The sequence below is a fragment of the Microtus pennsylvanicus genome, chromosome 10 (assembly GCF_037038515.1).
Source record: "Microtus pennsylvanicus isolate mMicPen1 chromosome 10, mMicPen1.hap1, whole genome shotgun sequence".
Lineage (NCBI taxonomy): Eukaryota > Metazoa > Chordata > Mammalia > Rodentia > Cricetidae > Microtus > Microtus pennsylvanicus.
In genome coordinates, this window is record NC_134588.1 from 23047087 (window position 1) to 23071080 (window position 23994).

Consider the following 23994-nt stretch of genomic DNA (forward strand, 5'->3'; position numbering starts at 1 on the left):
AAATTATTAAAGTTTAACATGTAAGCCAATAGTATTATCGAGCTTTTTCATCTTACAACTCTGACAGGCTGCACGCAATAATATTTTACTGTTATTTTTAATAGGCTCTTTAACATAATGGCTTTAATAATATTTAATATACTATAAAGTTCACTCTTCAAGTATGAAATTCAGTGACTTTTAGCACATTCACAAAGACATACGTCAAACACTGCTTTTTACACAACACTGCTACCATCCTAAAAAAGAAACCCACCCTTCCCACCTGATCCTGGCAAGCACTAAGCTATTTTCTACTTTCATAAATTTTTTTTTTTTTTTTTGGTTTTTCGAGACAGGGTTTCTCTGTGGTTTTGGAGCCTGTCCTGGAACTAGCTCTGTAGACCAGGCTGGTCTCGAACTCACAGAGATCCGCCTGCCTCTGCCTCCCGAGTGCTGGGATTAAAGGCGTGCGCCACCACCGCCCGGCTTTCATAAATTTTTCAACACCTGGCATTTCACATACAAAGAACCAACCATACTACAGTCTTTTGCTGAATGCACCTATGTTAACATGAAAATAAGATCTCCAATCAACAACCTAATTTCCCAGCTATCAAGGGAAGAGCAAGCTAAGTGAGAAGGCAAGCACTGAAGGAAAACACAAGCATTTCGATGAAAATAAAGTCGAAAAGAGAGAAAATTGGCAAACCCAAGTTGGTTCTTCAAACAATCATTAACACAAACTAAACGGTAGTCAATTATCGAATGAAACAAAAGCTTTCAAAAATTAGCAATGCATAAGGAATTCTACCACGAATCACAGAGATACACAGTAGTAGGGAATGATACTATACACCACTGTGCTGTGGGGCAATGGTCTTTTATCCTGTCAGTTGTATTATTTTCATAAAATGCTGATTGGCCAGTAGCCAGGCAGGAAGTATAGGCGGTGTGACAGCGAATGGGCAGGAAGTAGAGGCGGGGTGACAGCGAATGGGCAGGAAGTAGAGGCGTGGCAATGAGAATTATGGGAAGAGGGAAGTTTCAGTCTGCAGTCATTACCCAGATGCAAAGGAAGCCAGACACAGAGCAAGCAAGATGTGACTGCCTTGCCAAAAAAGATACCAAGCCATGTGACTAACACAAACAAGAATTACCGGCTGATATAAGTTATAAGAATTAATTAGAAAAAAAAAGAATTAAGTAGTAGGAAGCCTGAGCTAATGGGCCAATCAGTTTATAATTAATGTAGACCTCTGTGTGATTCTTTGGGACTTAACGACTGCAGGACTGGGCAGGATAGAAACCTCGGTCAACACGAATGTTTTCCAGTAAATTAGGTTCCTCAGACAAAATGTTCAGAAGGCACCAAGGGAGACTGAAGAAGACACTCTGAACATGGCCTAGTCTAACTAGATACCTCACCCGGCCCGCAGTGCGCCCTAGCTTGTTTCCACATTCCGAAGTGTAGCTGCTAGAGGGGATAAAGAACTATAGACAAGGTCTGTAGTGGGTAGACATAGATATCCGGAGCTCACTGACCAGCTGGCCCAGCGAAATTATGGCACTCCAGGCTCAGTGTGAGAAGCCATCTCCAAAAAGAAGGTGGAGAGCTACATATACACACATATACATATACAGTAAAATCCAACTCTAAGACTTTTTTACATAAACTAGATAAAGTAACAAAGCCCCAGAAACATGTGATCAACCTTGAAAATACACACTTAATAAAGAGATTTTATAACTGGGCATGGTAGTGCACACCTTGAATCCTAGCATCAGGTAGGCCAATCACAATGAGTCTACTACACAACACATTTCAAGCCAGTCAGAGCTGCGTATTAAGACCTCGGGTCAGAACAAACAAACAAATAACAACAAAAACAACAATTTAAAAAGCAGAGAGAAAAATAACGTTATCCTAAAGGGAAAACTATTTTATACCTACTTGTAAGTAAGGCTACGAATAAATAGGTTTGTAAACCCAGTTATAAGAAAAATAGTGTTTAATCATTAACAGTGCCCTGGAGAGTCCCAATCTCCTATTTTGGCATTTGAAGCATCTAACTTGAAACTAAAACTTGCCAAACAGAAGACAGAATCAGTTTTCCTATTACACTCAAAGCACAGAAATTCTAGTACCTCCTCAGGCCTTCCCAGAGCAGGGGTTCCCGTAAGAAGAATGGCTCGCCTGGCTTTCTGCACCAGCGGCAGGAGAATCTGGCTGCGGGCAGCAGTTCTGGACTTCATGTAGTGTGATTCATCCACTATCACGACTCTGAAGTTCTGGCTATTCAGTGCACCTATCAAAGTCTCTGCGTCTGTGGTTAGGAGACCATAGCCTAGGATGGTCACTCTGCTGGTTGATATTCTCCTAGAAAAGAAAATTCGCCTGCTTAAAAAATATCTATCTCAATGAATCTATCACAAGCAAAACAACACTCTAGGCTGGGGGTGGAGAAAGAGACGGTCCTACTGCTGAACCTCAACTATTCACATAGTTCAGATTTTACATTTCTCTAATACGTTAAGTCAAGACTTAGAGTTCTGGTCAAGTGGTTTTGGGAAGATTTTGATAACTAGAAAGCCACATTTTACCAGGACAAGAATGTTACTTTATGACAATGTTTTCTTACATGCATTCATTTGTCAGCCTAGGTGCTGTTGGTATTTTGTCAGAACAGCACCTAACAGAGCTGCCCACTGCACATTCCTGGTCTTTCCCATCTCATTTGACACAGACCTCAGGCACTGTGGTGCTGCGGTGATGGAACAAGCTCAAAGAAGGACCCTTCCCTTACACAGAGGGCCACCGTGCTAAAGTAAAGTGACCCTCTGAGCCTTTGCTCTCTATGATACACATCTGCAAACGTCTTTAATTTCTATTATGAATTTATTCCTATACACATTTTCTTACTATATATGAGACCAGTGAGGGCAGGAAATGTATGTAACTCATCTTTATACACATAGTACTTTGCTCCTAGTGTAGAATGAAGTAATGAGACAAGCTCATGAACACTAAAATGTACCGCTTTTTCATTCTCTATTATCACTAACAATACAGGACTTCACCTGCCGCTTTCTTATTCTGTGCATGTGTGCTTGTATGCATGTAGGCATGTGTGGGTGTGAAAGAATGTGCTTGCTTAATGCAAGGGATGCCAGAGGTTGATATGAAGCATCCTCCTCCACCACTCTCCAATTATTCAATATCCAAGGCATCTTGCTGAACTCAGAGCTCTCCAATTTGGCTAGTCGAGCTAGCCAGCTAGCCCTGGGGCTCCATGTCTTTTCTCTACAACTCAAGGACTGGGATTACTGGCAGGCTAACATGCTAGCCCAGTTTCTTGGTCAGACTCCTTGTCTCCACCCACCTCTCTAGTGGGAAGGCAGGCCACCATGCCCATCCACCACTTACACTGAGGCTGAGGATTGCAAGTGTTTACTCTCACGGCCATCCCCTACCCTCTAGACCCATTTTCTATCCTCCACAGAAATAGTGAGAGCTCCTAATTTGTGGTAATATTTGAAGGCCTGGACACATCTAAGAGAATTATGATTTCCTCCATGTGCTCAGATAGCAGAAGTGCCCACAGAAGAAAAGTATGGGCTTACAAGCCACTAGGGTATACTGTGAATAATATCCATCAGTTAAAGGTATTAGAGGTCACTTTAGCCATCTTGATGGCTTCTAGTATAGTGCTGACAGCTGGCACTAGGAGTAATCTCTTTATGTGGTACACATATACCAACATAGGTTGGTACAGATCCAAATCTACTTCTTTAAGGATCTAGAAGACACCAAGTAATTTTTATGACCTAGGTTAACATCTTCCAAAAATGTACACACCTATGTTGTGGTCCTATCTACCACATCCAGACAGTATATAATAAACAAAGGCCAGTACCACTAGGTACCACAAGAGTGAGTTCTCCTAAATAATAATGAGAAGCAGATGATCCAATGCCAAAAAAGATGTCAAAAAATAGATTTTAAGAAAATGTCAAGCCGGGCAGTGGTGGCGCACGCCTTTAATCCCAGCACTCGGGAGGCAGAGGCAGGCGGATCTCTGTGAGTTCGAGACCAGCCTGGTCTACAGAGCTAGTTCCAGGACAGGATCCAAAGCCACAGAGAAACCCTGTCTCGAAAAACCAAAAAAAAAAAAAAGTCAATATAGACATTTAAATTAAGATAAGAAAGCCTTAAACATTTAACATTCTCTAAATTTGTATCTTTTCAATTTTATGCAGTTTTTCTGGAGAAGTAACCAATTAACAAGAATTGCCTACATTTTATAATATAGTAATGCAAATAGGGCCTAATTTGTCTTGGATTCATACATATAAATGCTAATGAGTTAGGGCTCCATGGTTAAAAGAGGTAAAATATTCTACATCTATGCTGTCTGCTTCCTCCTTCTCCATGCAACCTGAAGTTCCCCTACAGACACTATTTATATTCACAGTGTGAGATGACACAGTTCGGAACAATATTACCAGGAAGGATCTAAGATCTAACAGAGACTTATTTCTGGTAGAGGTGTTATTTTTAAAGCCCAGAAAGTGGTAATTTGTGTCACCCCCATCCTTCTTTTTTTTTTTCCTTCTAACACAGGGCTTCTCTGTGTAGCCCTGGCTGTCCTGGAACTTGTTCTGTAGACCAGGCTGGCCTTGAATTTAGAGAGATCTGCCTGCCTCTGCCTCCGAATGCTGGGATCAAAGGTGTGTGCCACCATCACATCTGGCCATACTTTTTTTTCAAGACAAGTAAGTTCTTCTTACCCAATGTCAGTTTTGTTCATGATGATATTGATCTCCTGTGGCTCTAGTTCTGGGATCCATTTTTCTAGTTCTTCTGTCCAAGGGTACCTCAGAGATGAAGGGACGACTATCAGCAGAGGCCACTCCTCTTTGTAGAAGTAAGCAACTGCAATTGCCTGGATTGTCTTCCCTAGCCCCATCTGAATAAAAAATTTTAAAAATTATATGTTACAAATGAAACCTATATCCTGAAAGAAATTACTAAATACTAAAGAGTGTTACATCAAGAATTTTATTATAGCAATTGGAATATATAGTTAATAAAAAGTTCAAGATTGCTAGGAACTTGAAGAGTCATTAAAGATATTATACTATTTTAAAGATCATTTGTGATTATAATTAAAGGCAGATGACCCCTAGGTATAAACATTATACCGATTTTGTCTGTAGTTTCTCCTTTTTGAGAACAGAACAATAAATGCATTACCTGCCGAGCAGAAGACCATGTTATTTAAAGTAAAGTAAACTGTGAATCATACATGTTTTCCAAAGAAACAGTAAGATAGAGAGTTGGAGTTATTTAAACCACAGCTAACTGATACAAAATTAGGATGAGATTCCAGGTCTGTGGTATCTTTTTCCTCTGAACATCTCTATGCTAGTCCCACCAGCCCTTTCTAAGCTGTTTCCATGGAAAAGGAAGCTGCTAAATGAACTTTTAAAGAGATCTTCTCCACAACAGTCGGAAACTAAAGACAATTCAAGTGTGTTCCACCTGGAGCATTCTAGTCAAATGTTCACTGATGAAAGGGAGTAGAATGTGTGGGGGGGCTGTGGCTCAGCACAGATCAGGAGCAAGTGGAAGGCACTGGGCTCAACCTCCAACAACCCATGCCCTGATTTTTAAAAAAGAAGCAAATTACTGCTGTCTATGATATTGTTGGCATGTTACTGTGGAAAAGGCAAAACAGTAAGGATAGACAGTGGGGGAAGGCGGCAGTGAAACGGCACCTTGATTTCAGAGCAGTGATATGTCTGCACACATTGTCAGAAGTCATGGACAGTTTAATAAACACAGTCAAACGGGCTGAAGAGATGGTTCAGTGCACAAAAGCACTTGCTATGTAAGCAGAACTGAGTTTGAATTCCCAGCACCCATGCAAAAAAAACCCTGGCATGTCTGCATGTGTCTGTAGTCCCAGTGCTGAGGGGCAGAGATGGAGAGAGAAGTCCTGGGAGATTGCCAGCCAGTGAGCCTGATCAGTGAGAAGAGTCGGGATCAGTGAGAGACCTGTCTCAAAGACAGAGTGGCATAGCAGGACACTAGACATCTTCCTTTGGCTTCCATGTATAGACAAGTGCACACACACATATGTCACACATACTATGAGGACAAACTGGTCAGTGAGGAAACGAAGCAGCACTTGGAGACTTTTGTAATGCTAGCAGGCCTGGACAGAGCTAGTGCTCAGAAAAGTCTGGCCAGTGACTGCAGTGGCCACTTGCAGACAGTCTCTGTGTTTCATGGCTACCAAGTAGAAACTTCATTGTATTTGGGCATATCTTCCGAAGCAGGACGGGTATGGGCAATGCAGCTGTTTTCTTAAGATAGTTTTGTGTTTGTTCTCTCAATATAAGGGATTTAGCTGGGGCTTGTTCTGAAAGCAGAATTCAGCATCCCTAAATATGCTGGAAGTAAAAAAAAAAAAAATTGGTTTTTCGATTAGTAGCTATGGAGCCAGTCCTGGAACTCACTTTGTAGACCAGGCTGACCTCGAACTCTCAGAGATCTGCCTGCCTCTGGAAGTAAAATTTTAATTTTATTTCTATGTAATCCTAGAGCCTTTAGGCAGGAATTGTTATTTAAGCTTCTCACAGAAAGACAGCAGTTTGACTACATTAGGTGTATATTAAAGATAATAAACGTGTAACATATATTTTTGTTTCTCCTTTAACTATTCCACTCTCACACATAATTAAAAAATAAAAAATGGAGCTGGGCAGTGGTAGCACACATCTTTAATCCCAGCACTCAGGAAGCAGAGGCAGGCGATCTCTGTGAGTTAGAGGCCAGTGTGGTCCAGAAGAGCTAGTTCCAGGACAGGCTCCAAAGCTATTGAGAAATCCTGTCTCAAAGAAAGAAAGGAAGAAAGAAAGGAAGAAAGAAAAATTTTTTAAAAATGGAACACATACAAAACAAAAAGATGTTACTTCACCTTATTTACCCATGTAGGTAAATTACACCACAACAATCCTTACATTTACAAAGAAGAAATTACTATAATAAACAAGTCTGAAGAAAAATACTAATAGATATAGGCTTCGCATGACAGACTATTCAAAAGAAAAAAGATAGAAACATAAAAAAATAAGTTTCAAATGATGAGTGAGATTAAAGAAAAGAGAAAATGGGAACTTTATCAAGTCTATTATAGAAACCTTGTTTATATATTTTTCTTTATATATATGAATTTATTTAATTTTATGTGCACTGGCATTTGCCTGCATGTGCGAGGGTGTCAGATCCCCTGGAACTGGAGTTACAGGCAGTTATGAGCTGCTGAGTGGGTGCCAGGAATTGAACTCAGGTCCTCTGGAAGAACGATCAGTGCTCTTAACCACTGAGCCATCTCTCCAGCCCTCTATGAGTTTTTCCTTTAACAAGAATCTTGGTTATCCCACAAGGTTAACTGTTTCCAGCTTCATTCATTTACCTGTGAATTTTGCAACTTCATTTTTTTCTTTTTTTGTGTGATTTTCTTTTTTTATTGATATTCATTGGGTTCTACATTTTTCTCTGCTCCCCTCCCTGCCTCTCCCTTCCCCCCATTCAATCCTCTCCCAAGGTCCCTATGTTCCCAATTTACTCAGTAGATCTTGTCTTTTTTTTTTCTGATTTTTGAGACAAGGTTTCTCTGTAGTTTTTGGTGCCTATCCTGGAACTAGCTCTTGTAGACCGGGCTGGCCTCAAACTCACACAGATCCGCCTGCCTCTGCCTCCCGAGTGCTGAGATTAAAGGCGTGCGCCACTAGCACCCAGCAATTTCATTTTTCTTAACAGCCAAATAACATTCCATTTGTATAACCCAGATAGAAAAGACAAACACCATATGTTTTCTCTTATATGTGGATGCCAACTTTTGATCTTTAGACATGTGTGTTTCATCTGGAAATCTATAAAGGAATCTATACGGGACAAGGGGGAGGAGCTCTCAAGGGAGAGGAGATAGAATGCAGTGATACAAAGGGGAAAAGAGGAGCCCTCTGAGCTACAACAATGACTTGCCTGGCAAGATACAGTCAGCAAGATAATAATGGCACAACGTTACAGAAACAACCAAACACAAGATGGAACTTATATTTGGAACTATTATCTAGGAAATTGGAGTTAGACAAGCTATAGACCCCAAGGGAGAACCTATTACTATTATTCTTCTAAAACGACATAGTATTAAACCAACTCCTAATGGCTCAGCTTTTTTTTTTTTTTTTTTTTTTAAAGAAAGGCAGACTGCCACATGCAGCGCCTCATTTGGATGTGTCTGGAGTCTTGGAAGCTTGATTACCCTACGTTCTCCTACAAATGGACCTTGAGAGCTTGTTTGGAGGTTCTAGCAGGGGAGCGCAGCTACTCGTATACCCTTGACCGAAGACCGGTCCTCCTCTATTCGGGGAAGGTCGTCCTCTTCGACCAAGCGCGCAGCTTCGGGAGGGACGCACATGGAGCGGTGAGGGAGGAAGGGGACACCCGCCTAGCCAGCCAGATCAGCCGAATCAACCCTGGCGATCAATGGGGAGACAGATGTCGCAGCCAGATCGCCCTCACATCCCTAATGGCTCAGCTTTATATCCATAGATAGGTGCATCTGTCAGCCCGTGAGCAGAGAAGCAGCTTCTTTTTTAAACTGGGACCCACTGTTCAAAGAAAAGCTTCTTTCTGCATTAAATAGCTATTAACACAGAGATCCACAAATGGTCAGTGGACAGAGACATCTATATCACAGCCCTCCCCCAAAGGCTCAGGGATCCTCGAGGAAGAGGACAGAGGTGGAAGAGGTGGTAGCTGATTGCAGTGAATTTCGAGCACTGCACTGCAGTTGTATTTATAAGCACTCACAAGACTTGTGCAAACTCAAGCCAGATTCCAGCATGGGAGAGCAGGTGGGTTCGCCCAGGCTGAGGAAGCATTGGAGATTGATAGCTGATGCTTCAGGGCAGGCTCCACACCCAAAAAGATTTGGGCAGCAGAAATATGACTGAAGAAAAAAGGCTAGAAGTTGGGTGGGTGAAGATAGATAAGGTAGGACTTGGGGGAGAGGAACTGAATATAATCAAAGTATACTGAATAACATTCTCGAAGAATTTATTAAAAATTATATAAAAAATACTTTGTGGGTAGAGTACTTGTCTAGATGAAGCACTGGGCATGGTGGAACAAGCCTGTAATATACATTTATGAGGTAGAAGCTGCAGAAGCAGGAGTTCAAGGGCATCCTAAGCTACACAGAAAGTTCATTGCCATTGCCACAGTATTATTTGATAGCAAGAGTGAATGGATGCTTTAGGGAAAGACAAGCAACTGTACATTCCCTGGAGTTGATAGCCTGGAGATGAGAAAGGTGCTTGCTGTTCTAAATGGGCAATGCAAAAGCTTTAAGTCCAGCAAGGCAGTATGACCAGTTACCTTTCAGCTTCAAGCCATGTGGAGTGGAAACAGGGAACTCAAGTCTAACAGGTTTAAATACTGAGGAAGATCCAGCTGGAGAGTGAAATATTTGTCTTAATCTTTTAAGGATAAAATTGAGGTGGCAGACCTTAGGGTTGGCTAGAGACTTGAACCTAGAGTGGCTCCCAGGAGCCCAAGGTGATGTCCCCAGTTAGTCCCTTGGGCAGCTGAGGAGAGGGAACCTGAAATGACCCTATCCTATAGCAATACTGACGAATTTCTTGCATATCACCATAGAACCTTCATCTGGTGATGGATGGAGATAGAGACAGAGACTCACACTGGAGCACTGCACTGAGCTCCCAAGGTCCCAATGAGGAGCAGAAGGAGGGAGAACATGAGCAAAGAAGTCGGGACCACGAGGGGTGCACTCACCCACTGAGACAGTGGGGCTGATCTATTGGGAGCTCACCAAGGCCAGCTGGACTGTGACTGAAAAAGCATGGGATAAAACCGGACTCTCTGAAAATGGCAAACAATGAGGGCTGATGAGAAGCCAAGGACAATGGCACTGGGTTTTGATCCTACTTAATGTGCTGGCTTTGTGGGAGCCTAGCCAGTTTGGATGTTCACTTTCCTAGACATGGACGGAGGGGGGAGGACCTTGGACTTTCCACAGGGCAGGGAACCCTGACTGCTCTTTGGACTGGAGAGGGAGGGGGAGAGGAGTGGGGGGAGAGGGAGAAAGGTGGGAGGAGGGGGAGGGAAATGGGAGGCTGGGAGGAGGCGGATACTTTTTTTTCCTTTTCTCAATAAAAAAAAAAATTGAGGTGGCAGGCAGAGAGGAGGCTGAAGCAGGAAGCTCTGGGTTTGAAAACATCCTGCACTACCTTGCAATTTCAAAGCCAGCCTGGGTTACAAAGCCAAGTCCCATCTCTATGACAAGGCAAATTTGTTCTAGAGAAACATTTGCTAATGGGAAGATGACTGCCTATAACTATGTTTTATTGCTGTTAGATACAAATGTTTAAATCATGGACTTAGAAGTCAGTATATTGAGGAGAATTTAAAACAGCATAACAATTAAAGCAGTAACACACCACTTAATTTTGGTATATGAAATAACTACACTCAAAGGGAGCTCAAAGCCCCTGGTTTTAACCAAATTTCAATTTGTTAAAGTGGAGTCCTCCAGTGTTCCTTCACTTAAGAATAAATCACTATTAAGAACTAAAGTCAACTCAATCATAGGACAGGTGTCTACATAGGAATTAAATAGAATATATGAATGTTAATAGCACATTTTATCAATGTTTTCAAAATAGTCATCATTCAGTTTGGAAGAATAATTTCAGGTTTTCTATTAAAATTAAAAAGAATAATTAACAATGATCTTAATATGGAATTTTAATTTCAATTTTCTATGTTGTGATTGCTTTTATATAGCAATTTTTAAGCACAGACAATGCCAGCTGAGAACCTTCTGAATTTGGAAGAAATTCAAGCTTTAGAGTTAAAAGCAGCTAGCACCTTTTTGGTGTGGAAATGGGGGAGAGAAGTTATTTTTAAACCGGATGTCCTATTTGTTCTGGAAGAGGCTCCCTGGGGAACCAAACCACTTTAAGTAAGCAGGTTTAAAAATCGTAAGAGATTTAAACTAAGGAAACTCACATATGGAAATGTAAGATTAAATCTATTTCCTATTATTTATTTTATTTTTTGTTTATGTTTTTGTTTTTGAGACTGATTTTCTCTGTGTAGCACTGGCTGTCCTAGAACTCACTCTATAGACCAGACTGGCCTTGAACTCAGAGATACAATCGCCTCTGCCTCTTGAGTGCTGGTATTAAAGGCATGCACCCACCTGACTTTTATTTATTATTTTAAGAAGCATATGTTTTAGTAGAACTGTCTTTGTGAATTTACCTTTTAATAATTAAATTACAGCCGGGCGATGGTGGCGCACGCCTTTAATCCCAGCACTCGGGAGGCAGAGGCAGGCTGATCTCTGATCTCTGTGACTTTGAGACCAGCCTGGTCTACAGAGCTAGTTCCAGGACAGGCTCCAAAGCCACAGAGAAACCCTGTCTCGAAAAACCAAAAAAAAAAAAAAAATTAAATTACAATTTTCTTTCCTACTAGGAGGTATATGTGAAAGTTACAGTCCTTAGAACTTGGTGTGTGTCATAGGAGACCTACAGTAGTGCAGACCCATGGGAATACATTCAGGCCCCTTCTCTGAAGAGCCATTGAGGTCACACTTGAGGAAATCTGTCAGCACCTCACTGATGGCTGGCTTACCCTTTGGCAGGGTCAGGCTTTCTCTTAGTGAGAACTCACTGATTAAAAAGGTCAAGGGCTGTGCAGAGTTAGCAGGACGGGAAGAACAAAACACCTATTTATCTCTCTCTCCCCTCCAAACGCTCCACATTGGGTTGCTGAGCAGTCTCAAGCAGGCCTGCAGTCTAAAGAATGGCTTTAGGGGAGCTCTGCTGGGCTGGGCCACAGCAGAGGAGGCTCTAGAAAGGCACTCAACTCGCATTTTAATTACTCTTTTTTTCCTTTTAATAATCTACTTTTAGGTTCATTGCTGTTTTGCCTGCATGTATGTCTGTGTGAGGGTGTCGGGTCCCCTGGAACTGGAGTTCCAGACAGGTGTGAGCTACCATGTGGGTGCTGGGAATTCAGCCTGAGTCCTCTAGAAGAGCAAGCAGTCCGTGCTTTACTGCTGAACTATCCCTCCAGCCTCCTAGAAAGGCCATTTGTAAATGTCTGTGAGCAAAACTGTCATAAGAGAAGTTATTTCTCAGCGTGGTCAGATGCTAGGCTTTTAGGATGGCATTCCTAACTAACGTTTCTAGGGAGCTTTTTTTAGATTCCCTTTATAAACGAGATAAAAGTTATCAGCACAAGAATGGAATAAGGAGAGATAAAGAGATTGAGGTAGGTATGAATGCGTCAGAAGGATAGAATTATTCATCTCTTAGCTCTTCTACAATTGTGAAATTCCTTCTAAAGAAATGATGGGCAAGCACAAAGACACAGCTCTAGAAGACAGCATGAGCTTTACTCAGAGGAAGGACAAAAGTACTGTTCTATCAGGAATGGCCAAGAAGAAAGGACATTACGCTATTTCAGACACTGATCAGAGAAAAGGTTTCCAAATTCTTTCAAAAATATTTTACAAGTCAATGTAATATTGATATTAAGACAAGCAAAGTAGCAAAAAAGATAAATTCTGTATGTAGGCATTGGTAAAAACATTTTATAAGCATTGGGAAAACATTTGAAGTAGACTAGTAAAATACAGAATTCAGTAAAATATTTAAAAAAAAAAAAGAAAACAGTCATGATCGGTACAGCAGAGATGCAGGGATGGTACAGTCAGAAATGCATTAATGTAGTCCATGATACAAATAATCATAAAGAATAAATTAATATGAACAACCTAATAAGTAATAAAATAGGCACATATCGCACTTGTCATAAAAGGCTCTCAGCATAGTCCATTAATCATACCTGGGATAATGTTAATGAAAATTAAGAAATATCATAATCTGCATGTCCAGATTTTACATAATGTACTCTAAAACATCAGCCATGTATTTGGAAAACTTTTGAACAAATTTGGCAAAGTACTTCAATAAAAATTGGTCAATTGGGGCACATAAAAAAAAAATCCTACCTGTGGGGGTTTGAATAGGAATGGCCCCTCACCACGTATTTGAATGATTGAAACATAGGGAGTGGCACTATTCGGAGGCGTGGCCTTGTAGGAGGAAGTGTGTCAGTGTAGGGGCAGGCTTTGAAGGCTCAGATGCTTAGGCCCAGGCTCAGGGGCACAGGATCCTGTGGGTCAGGATGTAGAATTCTCAGCTCCATCTGCAGCACGTCTGCCTGCACACTGCCGTTCTTTCTGCCATGACAATAATGAACTACACCCCAGAAACTGTAAGCCAGCCCCAATTAAATGTTTTCCTTTATAAGAGTTGGCATGGTCATGATGTCTCTTCACAGCAATAAAATCCTAAGTAAGATACTGGCCAAGAGTTCTAGTTCAAGAACTATTCAACACAAGAAAATCTATCACTATAATGCATCATATTAGTAGTGAAAAGAATGTTTAATGTGTGCGTGTGTATGCAACAAGCGGGAAGGCACCTTCGGAGGCCACAAGAGAGCATCAAATCTCCTGAAGCAGTATTTTTCAGCCTTCTAAATGCTGTGATCTGTTAACACAGTTCCTCATGTGGTGACACCAACCATAAAATTATTTTGTTTCAAAAAAAAAAAAAAGTCAGATGGTGGAGATACACACCTTTAATCCCAGCACCTGGGAGGCAGAGGCAGGAGGATCTCTGTGAGTTCAAGGCCAGCCTGGTCTACAAGGCAAGTTCCAGGACAGCCAGGACTGTTACATAGAGAAACCCTGTCTTCAACAACAACAGACATTTTGTTGTTACTTCATAACTGTAATTTGACACTGTTATGAACTATGATGTAAATATCTGACATGCGACCCCAAAGGGGCTGTGACCCACAGGGTGAGAACTGCTGCTCTAGAACCAGAGTTGCAGGAGGGTATGAGCCAGGATATGAACGCTAGGAACCAAACTCGGTCCTCTGGAAACAGAGGAAATGTGCTAGGCCGGCTCTCCAGCTCCCACACGATTCTCCTTAAATGCTGAACAGGCAACTGGAAAAATTTAATTTTCATTCCTAAAATTTTAAAAAGCTCAAAAATTGTCAGGCAGTTATGGTATACACCTTTATTAATGCCAGGACTTGAGAGTCAGAGGTAGGGGATCTCTATGAACTCAAGGTCAACCTAGTCTACTTAGCAAATTCTAGGACAGCCAACACCAGACAGAAAACTGTGTCTCACTTCCTAAGTATAACCCCAGCAGCACAGACACTGAGAGAAACAATCAATAAATGGGACCTCCTGAAACTGAGAAGCTTCTGTAAAGCAAAGGACATGGTCAACAAGACAGAATGACAGCCTAGAGAATGGGAAAAGATCTTCACTAACCCCACATCAGACAGAGGTCTAATCTCCAAAATATACAAAGAATTCAAGAAATTGAACACCAAAAATCACATAATCCAATAAAAAAAAATGGAGTAGAGCCCCAAACAGAGAACTCTCAACAGAGGAATCTAAAATGGCTGAAAGACACTTAAGGAAATGCTCAACATCCTTAGCCACCAGAGAAATGCAAATCAAAACAACTCTGAGATTCCATCTTACACCTGTAAGTGCTTGCCTAGCATGCAGCAGACCCTGGATTCCATTCCCAACACTGCATAAACTGGGTAAGGTGCTACATGCCAGCAACCCCAGCACTCAGGGGCCAGACCAGGCCTCCTGAGAAAGCCTGTTTCAAGGGGACACATGGAGCTAGGGTATGTGGGAGGAGGCAGAGGAGGTACATGGTGGATGGGCTTGACCAAATACATTGCATGCATCTATGAAATTCTCAAAGAAAAAATAAACTTTTTAAACCCAGAAAGATGAAAGAAGCAAACAATAAGGAAATAAAGTGCTTAAGGATATCCTTAGCAGCTGTGAAACTGGCTAGAATGAAACCCCAGTGAGTTTTTTTTTTTTTTTTTTTTTTGGTTTTTCGAGACAGGGTTTCTCTGTGGTTTTGGAGCCTGTCCTGGAACTAGCTCTTGTAGACCAGGCTGGTCTCGAACTCACAGAGATCCCCCAGTGAGTTTGGTGTATCTGTAAAGACTAAGTATAAAGGAAGTCGGGAAACCCAAGGCTGGAACTGGCAAGGAGACAGTCAAAGTCAGGCTGTAAACTCAACTCCATCACTCTAAGACAAGGCTATAAAACACTACGAACAGTAAAATTTGCCATTTAAAAGGCCTAGGCTGCATAGGTAAAACAAACAAAAACTGGACACTTAGGGAAAAGGAAGAGAAAAATCAATGCTTTAAAAATACCGGTTAAGATTAAATTTCATACTTTTATAGAATATTTGTAAAGGTTTTTTTTTGTCTCAAAGTAAACCATTCCATATCAAAATAGATTTTTTTTTTTTATGAACATGTATAATAGGGACAGGTTACCTTGGTGGTTAGGTTTTTTTTTTTGTTTTTTTTTTTTTTTGGTTTTTCGAGACAGGGTTTCTCTGTGGTTTTGTTTTTTTTGTTTTTTTTTTATTTTTTTTAATATTTATTTATTTATTATGCATACAATATTCTGTTTGCATGTATGTCTCCAGGCCAGAAGAGGGCACCAGAACTCATTACAGATGGTTGTGAGCCACCATGTGGTTGCTGGGAATTGAACTCAGGACCTTTGGAAGAGCAGGCAATGCTCTTAACCACTGAGCCATCTCTCCAGCCCCTTCTCTGTGGTTTTGGAGCCTGTCCTGGAACTAGCTCTTGTAGACCAGGCTGGTCTCGAACTCACAGAGATCCACCTGACTCTGCCTCCCAAGTGCTGGGATTAAAGGCGTGCGCCACCACTGCCCGACTGGTGGTTAGTTTTTAATTGTCAACCAACACAAATTAGAATCACCTGGTCAGGGTTCTAATCTGGGAAAGCCTGATTGCTACTGGTGGAAAGGGGCACCACTCCCTGGGTAGGAGATCCTGAACTGTATGGGAGCAGAACACACACAAGGAAAGGAAAGTATGTATTTATTGCTCTCTGCCCTTCACTAAGGGCACAACTTGGTGCTTCCAGCTCCTCCCACTCTGAGTTTGTTATGACATTGTAAACTGGAATTCTAAACTGAAATAAACAGCTTTTTTCCCTAAATTGCTTTGGTCAGTGCATTTTACCACAAAAAAGAACAATTATATCTGTATTAGACAGGTACAGGCAGTTTCTCCTACAATGCCAAGTCACCAAGAATCTTAAAAATCTATTTTGTGTTTGATATTTTTCTTGGGGAGGAACACCCTACTATTTCCCCAATATTACCTAATAGATTATTAAATAACCTCTCTCTTCTTTAGTAGGATTAATAATAAAATAGTTTCAAATTTCCTAAAAGATTCTTAAGTGCAGAATTGGCTCAAAAGTGCATAGTCTATCAATTATTATTGAATTAATTCAAATTTGATCTATAAAAGTAAACAAGATATATCAAAACAAGATATATATGCCACTACCGCCCAGCCTTATTTTTATAACTTTTAAAATCTTACTAGTTTGTAACATAGTATGAATTTAATTTTTAAAAAAGTTTTCTGAGATTAGGTTCTCATGTATTCCAGGCTTGCCTTGAATTTGGTATTTAACTCAGATTCTCTTTGAAATCCCTCCCTTGGCTGGGCGATGGTGGCGCACGCCTTTAATCCCAGCACTCGGGAGGCAGAGGTAGGCGGATCTCTGTGAGTTCAAGACCAGCCTGGTCTACAGAGTAAATTCCAGGACAGGCTCCAAAGTTACAGAGAAACCCTGTCTCAAAAAAAATAAATAAATATAAAAAAGTAATAAATGATAGGAGTTAATGCTATGATAAAAAAGTAAGGTAAAGCTCAGAGTTAATGATATATTATAAATTAAACTAAAATGTAGCTATGGCCGGGCGGTGGTGGCGCACGCACTCGGAAGGCAGAGGCAGGCGGATCTCTGTGAGTTCGAGACCAGCCTGGTCTACAAGAGCTAGTTCCGGGACAGGCTCCAAAGCTACAGAGAAACCCTGTCTTGAAAAACCAAAAAAAAAAAAAAAAAAAAAAAAAAAAGTAGCTATGGCACACTCCTTTAATCCAGTACCTAGGAAGCAGAGGTAGGTGGATCTCTGTGAGTTTGAGGCTAGGCTGGTCTACAGAGTGAGTTCCAGGGCAGCCAGGGCTACATAGTGAGACCCAATCAGTAAACAAAACAAATCAACCAACTACCATGAAATGTAGATCTCAAACAATTCAGCAGTGACAGGAATACTTAGCAGACAGGACGGCTTCATAGATCTACTCTAAAACTACTTATCATTAATGGGTGTAGGATGAATATCAATAACAGATACAGGAATCATGGTATTTTGACTCATAAATAACTCACTTAGGACTGGGAAGAAAACAGAACGGAAAGAAACAGACATGGATCTTAAAGCAGCCAAAGGGATTAAATAAGACGTCTCACATATGTCCACAGCTGATAACCCTAATTAATAAGAAAATTTATATTATACTCTGTGTACAGTGCTGAAAAGAAGCAGAAATACACAAAATTCATGGGAAAAATTATTACAAAATTATTATGGTCAAAAATATTAAATGGTCATTCTAAAAATTGACTACTGGTTCTGATTTGAACTGTGTCGTCCCACTCAAAAGATACAGTGAAGTCCTAACCATAGAACTACAGGATTTGACCCTATTTAGAAAGTCGCAGATATACAGTAATTAGTTAAGATGACTTCACCCAGAGGTAAGTCCTTAATTCTAAATGATTAGTATCTGTGTAAGAGAAGACAAATCGATACACAGAGAACAAACACCTTACGAAGATGGAGATAGAAAATGAAATGATAACATCTGCAAGCCAAGAAATGCCAGCCAGCCAGCCCTTACAGACAGGTTATTCCTGGGAGCTCTCAAGAGATCAGTCAGGCTGATACCTACCTCAGGTTGTACCTTCATCATCAAACTACAGCCTGACACCTATCTCAAGTTGTACCCTCACCATCAAACTACAGCCCCAACAATCTGACATCTACCTCAAGTTGTACCCTCACCATCAAACTACAACCCCAGCACTCTGACACCTATCTCAGGCTGTACTCTCACCATCAAACTACAGCCCCAACAATCTGACACCTATCTCAGGTTGTACCCTCACCATCAAACTACAGCCCCAGCACTCTGACACCTATCTCAGGCTGTACCCTCACCATCAAACTACAGCCCCAACAATCTGACACCTATCTCAGGCTGTACCCTCACCATCCAACTACAGCCCCAACAATCTGACACCTATCTCAGGTTGTACCCTCACCATCAAACTACAGCCCCAGCAATCTGACACCTATCTCAGGCTGTACCCTCACCATCAAACTACATCCCCAGCACTCTGACACCTATCTCAGGCTGTACCCTCACCATCAAACTACATCCCCAGCACTCTGACACCTATCTCAGGCTGTACCCTCACCATCCAACTACAGCCCCAACAATCTGACACCTATCTCAGGCTGTACCCTCACCATCAAACTACAGTCCCAGCACTCTGACACCTATCTCAGGCTGTGATGGAGGAAGGTCATTGGTTAAATAAAAAGAAACTGCTTGGTCCTCATTGGTTAGAAGATAGGTGGGAGGAATAAACAGAACAGAACGCTGGGAGGAAGAGGAAGTGAGCTCAGACTCCACAGCTCTCCTCTCGGGAACAGATGCCTCAGGGAGACGCCATGCTCCCAGCTCCCAGGCAGACACACGCAATGAAGCAAGCCACCAGGTTAGACATGCTGAATCTTTCCTGGTAAGATCGGTGCTCACAGATTATTAGAGATGGGTTGATCGGGATGTGAGAATTAGCCTGTAAGGGCTAGAGCTAAAGGGCTAAGCAGTGTTTAAATGAATACAGTTTGTGTGTTGTTATTTCGGTCATAAGCTAACCATGCAGGTGGCTGGGGTGTTGGGGACGCAGCCCCTCTGCTCCTATTACTACAAGGCTGTACCTTCACCATCAAACTACAGCCACAGCACTGACACCTATCTCAGGTTGTACCCTCACCATCAAACTACAGCCCCAACAATCTGACACCTATCTCAGGCTGTACCCTCACCATCAAACTACATCCCCAGCACTCTGACACCTATCTCAGGCTGTACCCTCACCATCAAACTACAGCCCCAACAATCTGACACCTATCTCAGGCTGTACACTCACCATCAAACTACAGCCCCAGCACTCTGACACTTCTAACCTCCAGAATGTTGACATCATATGGCTTTAAACATATCCATTTAGTAATTCTTTATTATACCAGCAATAGGAAACCGATACACCATGTAATACAGAAACTCCATGATTTTTGCTCAACCCATGAAAAAACTGAGGCCCACAGGATAACCTGGAGGGAAGTGGCTCGCCTACCATTGTACCCATATTATAAGCTACACCCATATTCAAACCCTAGAAGAACCAAGATGTTGCTTCACTGGGGTGAACAGAAAAAAAAAACTGTGGAGGACTGGAGAGACAGGTCAGTAGTTAATAAGGTGCAGTGCTTTTCCAAGAGACTTGAAGTCAGTTTGCTGGTGGCTCACAACTTCCTGTAACTCCAGCTCCAGGGAATCTGTCACCCTCTTCTGAACTCCACAGGCAATGCATTTATGTGCACATAGACATCTCACACAAGCACATACAAACACACACACACACACACTTAAAAGTTAAAATGAAGCCTTTTTTTTTTTTTGGATTTTTCGAGACAGGGTTTCTCTGTAGCTTTTTGGTTCCTGTCCTGGAACTAGCTCTTGTAGTCCAGGCTGGCCTCGAACTCACAGAGATCTGCCTGCCTCTGCCTCCCAAGTGCTGAGATTAAAGGTGTGCACCACCACCGCCCGGCTAAAATGAAGCCTTTTTAAAAAAAGAAAAAAAATTGTGGTATATCCATATTATAAAATAAAAGTACTCAGTGACAAAAAGAAAGAAAAGAAAGACCGCTTGTGGAGAAACCAAATGCATTGATGAACGCCTTTAATCTCAACACTCTGGAGGTAGAGGGAGGATCTCTGTGAGTCCAAGACCAGCTTGGTCTAATATCAAGTTCCGGGCCAGCCAAAGCTACATAGTGAGCCCCTGTTTCAAAAAGACAAAACACAGCAAACAAAAAGGTGGGGAGGAATCTTATGGTGGTTAATATTACTCTCCAACTTGAAATGGTGGAGAGCAAACTAAGAAACTGAGCCCTAAGCATGTTTACAGATTATAAATTTATAAATGAGGGATTTTATACATTAGGTTAATTGAAGTGGCAAGATCTACCCTGAATATGGGAGGCACCATTCTATGGCCTGGGGTCCCACACTGAATAAAAGAAGAAAGTGAATGAAACACCAGCAACTCATCTCTCTCTGCCCCGACTGGAGATGCAATGTGACCAGCAGCCTCAAGCTCCTGTGGCCACGCCTTCCCCACATGAAGAACTGTACCCGCTAACTGTGAGCCAAAAGAAACCACTCCTTCCCTGAGCTGCTTCAGTCTGGTATTTCGTTGTAGCAACAGTAAGTAACTAGCACAACTCTTAAACACATATCACTAAGAGAGTAAAACCAGTCTGGAAAAGCTTTATTTGATTTTATTTATATGAGAGTTTGGAAAAGGAAAAACTATATAGTCATTAGCTATATCACTGACGGCTGAGGTTTGTGTGCTGGGACTTGGGAATTGTGTAGGACACTGAAACCATAGTACTATACTGGAACAGAGATTCCAAAGCACTGGCCAATGTCCACTACTAAAAATTTAATAGCTCAAAATGTAAACATAAAATATGCACATATATGTAAAAAATGAGGTCAGGAGATTCCAGAATAAACTACGGAATATACTTTGTCCAGCAGACCCAATGTCCTCTTCTAGCTTCCTTGGGCTCCAGGCACAAACATGGTGCAAAAACACATGTTCAGGCAAAACACTCATACACAATAAAGTTTTTTTTCAAAAGTCTGAAACAATATTATTGAATGGCATTCGGAAGAGGAGAGTGCTGGTGTAATCTGGAAATGAGTGGTACCTGGAAGCATACAGACACAGGCACCAGGCACAGATTTGGTTCAGACATACATGCAGACAAACACCCACACAAAAATAAATAAATAAATAAATAAATAAAATTTCAAATATTTGAAATAAGACAAAGCAGTACTGATGAAAAGTGATGTGAAACTGTATATAAACAAGAACAAAGCACTGGGTTGTGGTGGTACACACCTTTAATCCCTGTACTTGGGAAGCAGAAGCAGGCAGATCTCTGTGAGTTCGAGGCCAGCCTGGTCTACAAAGTGAGTTCAAGAACAGCCAGGGATGTTATACAGGGAAACCCTGTCTTGAAAAGCAAATAAACAAAAACAACAACAACAAAATAACAAAACAAGAACTCATGGTAAGAAAAGACTTCCAGACTAAGAGTTCATAATGAATTCTATAAACTGGCTAATATCCACTGAGAACACTGGAGACTCTAAAGTTAATGAGTGGTTATAAAACTGACCAAATGTTTGTCCTACTTCACGAGAAGTTTTGTGTAGTGTGTGTGTGTGTTCAAATCTCTATGCCATCAAAGAGAAGGCGAATCTGGTGGCTAGAGTGAGAAAGTCTTCCGGCGTCTCACATATGTGAACAACTGATTGGTAGTCCTATTTGGGAAGGAGTGTTGCTAGAGGAAATACATGACTAGGGACGGCTTGTATAACCTGACCACACTTCCTATTATCTGTTTCCTGTGTGTAGATAAAATGTAATCAATTGAGCAGCATTCTGCTCCTACCACACCTCTCCACCTGTTCCCACGCCTTTGCTGGTCGTGGTGGAATCTACCCCTTTGAATCCCTATGTCCTGAGTTGCCTTTGGTCATGACACCTTATCGCGGCAATGGAAAAGTTACGAAGGTAGCCAAGGTACAAAAGCATACTGTAGCTGTGAACTCTTGCAAGGACGTCCTTGTAAAGACGTAGCAGAGTGTTAACTTTGTATTTTATGTGGACAAAACTGGTTGTTTTTGAAAGTTTACACACATACACAAAATTATATGCATTGTACACAGAAGTATTTAAGGGGAAATGGCTATTATACAAGTAAATTTATTTCTTTTTGTGTTTCCCCCACTACACAGGTAGATAGATGGTTACGTGAGAAAACAGAGGCAGAGAGACAATACAGAAAACAGAGGACAGTAAATACCGGTTTTAGAGAAGGCTCAAGAGTACTTACTTCATCTGCCACCATACACCTGGAAAAAAGAAAAACAAAATAACAAGTTAATTTCCCAATCATCAAAGCGACGACTATTCAGAGTTCTGATTTAGTAACTCACCACAGCACACTTTACAAAAGCTAAAGGATTACGCCAGAGAGGTGTCTGCAACAGCACGAGAGCACTGGACAGTGGTGATTTCAACTCTATGTCTGTCTATGTGGGAGTGTCAGCGCTTCAGTAAGTTATTGCCAGTCCTCACCGAGGAAAGACATGCAAATAAAGACACTTGAGGAACCAAGCAAAATGGCAAGAGATTATGAAGAATGCCTTCTGCCTCCATTCTTAAACTATAATCCGGGCTGTTCCTATAGTTGAGAATGCTGGATTAAAGAACAGTGTGGTGGTGCACGCCTTTAATTCCAGAACTCTGAAGGCAGAGGCAAATGGACCTCTGAGTTCAAGGCCAGCCTGGTCTTCATAGTGAGCTCCAGGACAGCCAGAGCTACGTAGTGAGACCAAATCTCAATTAATTAATTAACCAATTAATTAAACAAGAAAATGAAAGATTTTGTTTTATTTGTTTCTGTAATAAAGTACCCTGACAATTCTAGTACAGCACAGAACTCAAGGAGACAAGAACTCAAAACAGCTACATCTCAGTCACAGGCAAGAGCAGAAAGTAATTAACGTATATATGTTTCCTATTCGGCCAGCTTCCTCTATACCCAGTCCTTCCTCGCACAGTCCAGGACCCCAAATTAGGAAACAGTGCTGCCTACTTTCAGGCCGGATCCTCTCACATTAACGAAGACAATACAACAAAAGCACACAGTCAGGTCCACAGGCCAACCTGACCTAGACTCACAAAGACTCTTTCCAGGTTATTCTAGATGTATCTAGTTGACAATACTAGCCATTACACTGACTAGCAACCACATTTTGGCACAAATCTGAGACCTGATTTTATATGCCAAATCTAAGTATGTGTGCTATAGTTTGGTCTTTGTTGTGATGAATTTGAGTTCTATTATTTTGCTAACTTTGTCTTGTGTGGAGGAGTGAAGGTGTGTGTGTGTATGTGTGTGTGTGTGTGTGCGCGCACAGGTACATTTGTGATTTCTATGTGTTCCCAGGCATCTAGAGGCCAGAATGGAAGGTCTCTCCAACCTCCTATTTTGAGAAAGGTTTTCTCACTGAAGCTGGAGCTCACTGACCTGGGTAGGCTAGCTGGTTATTGAGCACCAGGGGAGTCACCTGTCACCACCTCTCCAGGGCTAGGATTACAGACGTACAACCCCTGGTCTGGTATCAGAACTCAGGTCCTTACTCTTGTGCAGTAAGCACTCCACCAAGTGAGCTATCTCCCCAGCCTATATCTGCTGTATTCTTTTTTAAAAACTGATTTCTAGAAGTAAATTTGATCCAGTGTGAAGTGAGCACTGGGCTCATAAACTGAGATTCTTTTTTTTTTTTTTTTTTTGGTTTTTCGAGACAGGGTTTCTCTGTGGCTGGGAGACCAGGCTGGTCTCGAGCTCACAGAGATCCATCTGCCTGCCTCTGCCTCCCGAGTGCTGGGATTAAAGGCGTGCGCCACCACCGCCCGGCCTAAACTGAGATTCTAAGCAGAAGAAATAGAGAGAGAAAAGAGCACAGCAAGCATGGTCAGGATTATCAGTGACCAGCTGCAG

General features: G+C 41.6%; 1 protein-coding gene across 6 annotated transcripts in view; it reads right to left on the reverse strand.

Moving 5' to 3' along the window:
• The window catches only part of Zranb3 (zinc finger RANBP2-type containing 3), a 163119-nt gene that overhangs the window by 83168 nt on the left and 55957 nt on the right, over positions 1 to 23994 (reverse strand). For 3 of the 6 annotated variants that reach the window (XM_075987784.1, XM_075987783.1, XM_075987785.1), the window contains exons 3-5: positions 22321 to 22339; positions 4771 to 4949; positions 2128 to 2359 (exon numbers count right to left, since the gene is read on the reverse strand). In XM_075987784.1, the coding sequence (XP_075843899.1) occupies positions 2128 to 2359; positions 4771 to 4949; positions 22321 to 22339 (430 nt within the window). The remainder of the gene's footprint in view (positions 1 to 2127; positions 2360 to 4770; positions 4950 to 22320; positions 22340 to 23994) is intronic. The other 3 variants (XM_075987786.1, XM_075987787.1, XM_075987788.1) reach the window with 3 other exon arrangements.